This window comes from Myxine glutinosa, chromosome 10, assembly GCF_964187855.1.
Source record: "Myxine glutinosa chromosome 10, kmMyxGlut1.1, whole genome shotgun sequence".
In the NCBI taxonomy this organism is placed as follows: Eukaryota; Metazoa; Chordata; class Myxini; order Myxiniformes; family Myxinidae; genus Myxine; species Myxine glutinosa.
Genome location: NC_136270.1, coordinates 79,495,956 through 79,504,701, shown reverse-complemented (window position 1 = coordinate 79,504,701; position 8,746 = coordinate 79,495,956). Strand labels below are relative to the sequence as shown.

General features: G+C 43.2%; 1 protein-coding gene across 1 annotated transcript; it reads right to left on the bottom strand.

Annotated features, from left to right (window-relative positions):
* Nucleotides 1-3,807: 3,807 nt before the first annotated feature.
* LOC137433605 (ras-related protein Rap-1b-like) lies at nt 3,808-6,656 on the bottom strand. Its single transcript, XM_068125910.2, has one exon. It carries the CDS (start codon nt 6,506-6,508, stop codon nt 5,837-5,839), a length of 672 nt encoding a protein of 223 aa, XP_067982011.1. The 5' UTR covers nt 6,509-6,656; the 3' UTR covers nt 3,808-5,836.
* Nucleotides 6,657-8,746: the final 2,090 nt, after the last annotated feature.

The window sequence follows — 8,746 nt, the reverse complement described above, 5'->3', positions numbered from 1 at the left end:
TCTTCATTGGAATTGGAATTCATTGGAATTCCTCACACCTAGCATTGGAATTACTCTTTCGAATTACCCATTAGAATTACCCTTTTTTAGAATTACCCATTGGCATTATCCTTTAGAACCCTTTAGAATTACCCTTTAGAATTACCCTTTAGAATTACCCTTTAGAATTACCCTTTAGAATTACCCTTTAGAATTACCCTTTAGAATTACCCTTTAGATTTACCCTTTAGAATTACCCTTTAGAACCCTTTAGAATTACCCATTAGCATTATCCTTTAGAACCCTTTAGAATTACCCTTTAGAATTACCCTTTCGAATTACCCTTTAGAATTACCCTTTAGAATTACCCTTTATAATTACCTATTAGAATTACCCTTTAGAACCCTTTGTATTTACCCTTCAGAACCCATTAGCATTACCCTTTTTAACCCTTGAGAATTAACTATTGAAATTACCTTGTAGAATTACCCTTTAGAACCCATTGGAATTACTCTTTCGAATTACCCATTAGAATTACCCTTTTTTAGAATTACCCATTGGCATTATCCTTTAGAACCCTTTAGAATTACCCTTTAGAATTACCCTTTAGAATTACCCTTTAGAATTACCCTTTAGAATTACCCTTTAGAATTACCCTTTAGAATTACCCTTTAGATTTACCCTTTAGAACCCATTAGAATTACCCTTTAGAACCCTTTAATATTACCCATTAGAACCCATTGGAATTACCCTTTATAATTACCCTTTAGAACACATTATAATTAAACATGGTGGTTTAGAAAGATTCTTCTTCATTTTGACGGATAGAAGAAAGGACTTAGTCAAATATTGAAGCAGCTTCACAAGTTAAAATATATATCCTTACCTATATGTCATGGACTGGTATGTTTTTTTTATTTGTTTGTCGCGCTATTCCTCCGACAGTTCTGGCCCGATTACATCCAGACTTGCTATGTGGGATGAGCATGGCCCCAATTAGTGTATGGGAGTGTTTTTATCTTCATAGGTGGTCTTGGAAGGGGGTGAGGGGATGGGGTGTGACGCAGATTCTTGATGTAAATGTGCATTCTGTGCACACTCCAGGTGGAAGAAGGTATTACAAGTCACCACCCTTTGCAGTATTCCTGTCTTCACGTTTTCTAGTATCTTGAGGTATTTTGAATTATGCAGTGTGAGTTCGTTTATGAGCGTTATTTTGAATTCCACATTTGAATAAAGATTGGAGTTGGGGAGGGATGCAAGTACTCCTATATGGGAAGTGGCAGGGAGGTACTTACTCCCATCTGGGGAGTGGGAGCAAGGCATGTACTCCTATTTGGGGAGTGGGAGCTAGGCATGTACTCCTATCTGGGGAGTGGGAAGAGGAACATGCTCCTATCTAGGGAGTTGGAGGGAGGCACGTACTCCTATCTGGGGAGTTGGAGGGAGGCACGTACTCCTATCTGGGGAGTGGGAGCTAGGCACGTACTCCTATCTGGGGAGTGGGAGCTGGGCACGTACTCCTATCTGGGGAGTGGGAGAGAGGCACATACTCCTATCTCGGGAGTTGGAGGGAGGCACATACTCCTGTCTGGGGAGTTGGAGGGAGGCACGTACTCCTATCTGGGCAGTGGGAGAGAGGCACATACTCCTATCTAGGGAGTGGGAGGGAGGTACATAGTCCTATCTAGGGAGTGGGAGGGAGGTACATACTCCTAACTCGGGAGTTGGAGGGAGGCACATACTCCTGTCTGGGGAGTGGGAGAGAGGCACATATGCCTATCTAGGGAGTGGGAGGGAGGTACTTACTCCCATCTGGGGAGTGGGAGCAAGGCATGTACTCCTATTTGGGGAGTGGGAGCTAGGCATGTACTCCTATCTGGGGAGTGGGAAGAGGCACATGCTCCTATCTAGGGAGTTTGACGGAGGCACGTACTCCTATCTGGGGAGTTGGAGGGAGGCACGTACTCCTATCTGGGGAGTGGGAGCTAGGCACGTACTCCTATCTGGGGAGTGGGAGCTGGGCACGTACTCCTATCTGGGGAGTGGGAGAGAGGCACATACTCCTATCTGGGGAGTTGGAGGGAGGTACATTCTCATATCTAGGGAGTTGGAGGGAGGCACATACTCCCATCTGGGGAGTGTAAGACAGGCACATACTCCTATCTGGGGAGTGGGAGGGAGGCACGTACTCCTGTCCTATTTGGGGAGTGGGAGCTAGGCATGTACTCCTATCTGGGGAGTGGGAAGAGGCACATGCTCCTATCTAGGGAGTTTGACGGAGGCACGTACTCCTATCTGGGGAGTTGGAGGGAGGCACGTACTCCTATCTGGGGAGTGGGAGCTAGGCACGTACTCCTATCTGGGGAGTGGGAGCTGGGCACGTACTCCTATCTGGGGAGTGGGAGAGAGGCACATACTCCTATCTGGGGAGTTGGAGGGAGGTACATTCTCATATCTAGGGAGTTGGAGGGAGGCACATACTCCCATCTGGGGAGTGTGAGAGAGGTACATTCTCCTATCTGGGGAGTGGGAGGGAGGCACGTACTCCTGTCCTATTTGGGGAGTGGGAGCTAGGCACGCACTATATTGGGATGGAAGGCACTTAATTGGACTCTTCGATAGAATTATAGAAGCATCTTGAACGTTGGAACAATGTGGCAAAAAAGCTTTTTTGAGCGGGAATTCTCAGGGGTTGGGGGGAGGGGTCCAGTCTATGTCTCGCTTTGTAAATGTGAATTATAAAACACTAGGGCATGCCCGTATGTGGGTGCCCGTTCCTTGCCAAAAAAAAAAAAAAACGCTACCCGTACGCTCTACCCCGCCCGTACGCCCGTACGCCCGTAAACAAAAAAAACAACGCTCTTCGCTTCCGCCCTTCGCTCTGACTGAATTGGGAGAAATAATGCGCATAAGAAATCGAGAAATTATTCTTTTCTCCGGAAGAAATCGAATTACGAACCGTAATGGCGCACGCGCTCGGCTCGGCTCGCTCTCACATCGGCCACGCCTACGCAACAAAGCGTTCTGTGATTGGCTGCCGGAAGTGAAGTCTTCACTGTCCGGAAGGTCGCAAATCGCAGTTACGATGAATCGCAAATTAGTTTTAATTAGTTTTAAAACATAGTTTAACGGCAACATAGTTTTCCAACGTGAAATAAATGAATACGCTCTCAAATGTGCCGTCCGAGGCAGAGTCTGTTCGCCACGTTCGGCACACGTGATAGCTCGCTGCTCTCTGATTGGTTGAATCGTTTTTTGGACATAGCTCGGTAACTACTTCTCCGATTAATATGAAACCTTGAAAAGGCACATCCTCGGGTCCCCAGCAATATACCTGGCAAGTTTAAAGTATATCGGACCGGTAGTTGTCGAGAAACAGCGGTCACAGACAAACATACATACATACATACATACAAACATACAAACATACAAACATACACACAGAGATTACTGGAATTATAGATAGATAACAACTTGTTAAAAACCCCATAAAACCTGCTCGTGTACTGTACTTTACTGCAAAATGAAAGATGAAGGAAAAGTTAGCATTTGTTCAACTCGTCTCAATAACTATTTGAACGCCACACCTGTTTGTTTTTTAAAGATCATTACGTGTGTTATGAAAATTTCCAACTTGTGGTTATACCTGCCTTCCCTGGGGCTACATTCTAAAAGTCAGAATTAAGTTTGAAATCAAAGGCAACTCCCTTTCTATAAATACTTTTGTTTACCTTTTACAGCAAAACTGTGATTGACATTTAAGGAGATTTTTCATATCACAAAAGATAAATAAATAAATAAATAAAAGAGAAAAATATTCAGACGAACAATGTGAATAATTTAATAAATTGTGGAACCAATTACAAAAAACATTGGAATAAATGACATCAATAATAAAGATGGCTGAGCATGATGGAACAAAGTGTGCACATTGTCACATCCTGACAACTTACAACATCGTACACGACTATCTCTACTGTGATATATATATGAAACGTACACGATCTAGAATTGCACACAAAGTAAGAAGTATGCCAGAAAAATAGCTGCAAACAGGTTGAACCACAAAGTGTTAATATTAATCCCGAAGTAAACTTTTGTAGGAAACTAATGATGTTCGACCAAGCGTAATGGTTGGACTCCAACACACTCCAACCATTAATGGCGTAATGGTTGGAGTGTCCGAGTCTGGCAGGTCGGTGGTTCAAATGGCAGCCGCATCGTATCAAACACCTTGATAATGGTACGTGTTGCTTCTTTGCTTGATGCTCACATTCAATGTAGATAGAGCACGGACAAACATTCAAAGGTTGGCAACCATTGCTTCAGGCTTGATGGTCCTAATGGGCTCCTCCTGCGTTGAAGTTAAAGGAACTTTTACTCAGGAGGAGGCCATTGGGACCATCATGCCTGTGCTACACCAACTCCAAGTTAAATAAATCTGTCAGGCGAGATATTTACTTTCACTGGGGAGGAAGATACGATGGAGGTGTTGTATATGCATATAATTAATTGATATATGTGGGAAAGTTACACGCCCAGACCAGGAATCGAACCCATCCCTCTGGTGAACCACACCAGGGCTCTGCCATTTTTTATATTTTCCCACATTTGTCAATTAATTATTTATAATTCTGTTCATTTATAAAATATGCATGTTGTATAATATTTAAACTGAAAGTTTTATTATTATTATTATTATTATTAATATTATTATTACAGCAATTTTTTTTCGGCCAAGAGAGGAGGGATGCGACAGAAGCAGTTATCTGTTGAGGAATACACAAACATAGCACACATTCACCTTTTGGTGAGACCTTCTCACAGACGTCACAATCACTACCCATGTATACTATCCGCCATCCATATGCAAGCTCGCTAACAGTCCAAACCAATATCGATGTACCCCTCTATCTGCATTGCTTCTCGGTGCCTGTCTAATTCTAATTTAATCTTTGTGGCTATTTTTGCTCCCATTATCTTTCCAGGGAGACCATTCCATCCATTAACTACCATCTTGGTGAAAGACCCTTACCTTACTACCATCTTAACTGTCCTCTTCCTTTACTCAAAGGCGATGGCTCCTGGTCCAGCCACTATTCATTCTTCTGTAAAACTTTTCTTTATTTTTTTGTTACTGTAGTCTTAATTATCTTGAACATCTTTATCAAATCCCCTTATAATTACCTTTCTAATTTAGGCCGATATAGTCCTGCCTTCTTGTGAGGGATCCAGGTCAGAGAAGCAAATTATCCCGGCAAGCCAAATATACTTTCTACAAATACACGAGCTGTGCAACATTATTGGTCCACATAGTCCAGACCAGAGAAGGTCAACATTATTGGTCCACATAGTCTAGACCAGAGAAGGTCAACATTATTGGTCCACATAGTCTAGACCAGAGAAGGTCAACATTATTGGTCCACTTAGACTAGACCAGAGAAGGTAAACATTATTGGTCCACATAGTCTAGACCAGAGAAGGTCAACATTATTGGTCCACTTAGACTAGACCAGAGAAGGTCAACATTATTGGTCCACATAGTCTAGACCAGAGAAGGTCAACATTATTGGTCCACATGGTCTAGACCATAGAAGGTCAACATTATTGGTCCATATAGTCTAGACAAGAGAAGGTCAACCTTATTGGTCCACATCGTCTGGACCAGAGCAGGTCATCCTTTTTGGTCCACATAGTCTGGACCAGAGAAGGTTAGTACTATTGGTCCATATGGTCAAGACCAGAGAAGGTCAACCCTATTGACCAGAGAGTTGAATTATTTTCCAGCATTTTTGCCCGTGTTTTCCGATGGTGGTGAAAGTCCAGATCATGGTGTGGATGGTGCAGCTCATGGTTATGAGATGTTGCAGCTGTTCTTCTTGTTGAAAGAATGGTGACCTGTGACTTGCAACTCTGGGACAGTTATCCGACGCCTGTTCGGCGTGGTTTCCATCTCCCGGCACGGCAGGTTGAACCATGTGAGCATCACCTGAAACGCCTTGAAAACATTATGGTTCTCCTTCGCCGAGGTCTCCAGCAGGTACGCTGACCAGCAGTCCTCCACCGTCTCAATGACTCTCTCTCTGCGGACCTTGCGATAATGAGGATCCAGGTCCAACTTGTTCCCGATCACAATCATCGGAGGCGCTGGCCCTTGTTTCACCTCAATAACCTCGTCTCGCAACCGCTGTAGCACCTCAAACGATGCCGGATCGTCAATTGAGTAAACGAGCGCAAACGCATCTGCTTGCTCGATGGACAGGCGACGCATCGCAGGGAACTCGAAGCTCCCACTCGTGTCCATGATTTCCAGCTGGACTAATCTCCCGTTTACTTCATATTCAACGGTCGAGGCCTCATCCAGTGTGTGGTTGTGTTTCGTGTCGAACGAACCGTTCACGAACCGCTGGATCAGGGACGTTTTCCCAACGTTTTGTGCTCCCAAAAATGTGAGACGCACCCGCCTTGAAATTCCAACTTGTGGTGCCATCGACACGCGTCGTGTCTCCTTTGTCGGCCACACCATGTCTCTTCTCCAAAGTGCCCGGATCTCATGTGTCGTCGGTGCAAAAGACAGATGCGTCGATCTACCTGCCTCGGAATCTCCTTCAGAGACTGAGCCTCAGACAGCTGCACCGGTAGATGTAAACGTCGCTCGTAATGCATTCACTGCAATTCTGCCCTTAAATACTCAACCTGCCGGATTTCTCTAATCTCTGCAATACCCCGAGGGTAAAAATCACAAACAGTATACATATATTTCCCTGATCACGTAATGGAAATGTGTTATGAGTCATCAAGGTTTGAAATATGCAGAAGATGTTTTTCTACTTCTTCAATTTATATTATCCTTCTTTTGTATTATCAATTTTACTCCAGGTAACTTTAGTTTGTTAAGCGGAAAAAAAAAAAATGTCTGCCTGTTACTTGCCAGAAAAGATTCCGGCAAGTATGTATGTTGGTTGGTTGGTTTGTCTGTCTGTTTGTGCGCAGTACTACGTCTTCATCGATGCACATAGCATCGCCGTACTTTACACACATTTGTCTTGCTCTGGAATAGACTGTGCCCAATTTTTAACTCTCTAGGCCCAAGGCCTCCATTATGACGTCATAATTCGATAATTCGACAAGTACAAAATTTCATCCAATCAAGATGCAATTTCTTGAGCGCCAAGTCGGCATAAAACGGTGGAGAAAAAAAAAATTAAGACGTAATTGGTCACGTGGTTCGGCCACCATCTTGGAAAAACCGAAAAACTTTGCACCTCTATATCTCCGAAAGTGCTGAATAGAAAAAATTGAGACATGGCTCATTGTAAAGAACTCTCCATGGGGAATAAAATATGTTGATGTTATTATCGGTGCCTCCATTATGACATCATAATTCGACAAGGATAAAACTTCATCCGATTAAGATGAAATTTCTTGAGCATAATCGAGGAATAAATTCGTTTAGAAAAGAAATAATTATGACGTCTTCAGTCACGTGGTTTGGCCGCCATTTTGGCCAAAATGGCCAATAAAAAAGTACATTCCGGCATGTCCTCGGTCTCTGACCGATTTTTCATCTGTTTGTTTGTCCGTTTGTGAACAGGATATCTCAAAACGTTGTGGGTGGATGCAGACTGAATTTGCTGCAGAAGTTGGGTATATAACAAGACGAAATTATTAGATTTTGGTGAAGATCCAGATCTGGAAACAGGAATTTTAAAGTGATTTTTCACCATTGAGTTAAAGGGCAAAAAACGATATTTAGCAGGATATCTCAAAAAGTTATGGATGGATTTGGACAAAATTTGATGAGCATGTTGGGTGTATGATAAGGACGAAATGATTAGATTTTAGTGAAGATCTGAATGTGAATACGATTGAAAAAAAAATTAAAATTGATTTTTCACCATTGAGTAAAATGCCATAAACTATAAAATGCCTCACCACATACAAGGCTCTCATCCGCAGCTCAATGGAATACTGTTCCCCCCTCGGTGCTCCTGCCTCACACCTAGCTCGGCTTCACGCTGTTGAAACCAAAGCTTTCAAAATCATTGGAATCTCCTGCGATGAAGCTAACTCAGAGGGACTTTTACTCACCGCAGGCAGGTTGGTGGTCTTTCTGTCTTCTACCGACTCCTCTCCGGCCTTGCTCCCCCAGCTCTCTCTGTGATCTGTCCCCTATATATTCCTACAGGTCGCACAAGATCTGCCAGCAAGCCTCTTATGGTTAAACTGCCAAAATCTAGGTTCTCTGCTCACCTTCACTCTTTCATTCCTCTTTTCTCCCGCCTCTGGAACAAACTCCATCACGCTCTTCAATCCCATTTCTCCCTCTAGATCTTTAAAACAGCTGTTCGCCACCATCTCTTATCTTTCCCCATCCAAAACCTTGATCTTTTCGACCCCCGCTAATTCACCCCAGATCCACTTTTTTTGAAATTCCAACTTCTTTCCTGGAAGTCCTTGCAGTGTCCATATGTTTTATACCTCTCCCACAGATCTCTCGATGTCCCTGCTCTCAAATGTTGTGTTTGTGTCGTTCCCCCTCTTTCCCCATCTTGTCTACCGCTCCCCTTATTATATGTTTTATGTGGCGGTTTTTGACTTTTTGTGTGATGAATGTCAGCCTTCACGAGCCTCGATCTTGTATACAAAAAATATATAATTAAAAAAAAACAAAACGATATATCACACTGTTGTCAAAAAGGTTGGACGAGTTATGACAAAACTTGGTGAAGGAGTTGTTTAGGTGACGAGAACAAGCCGATTC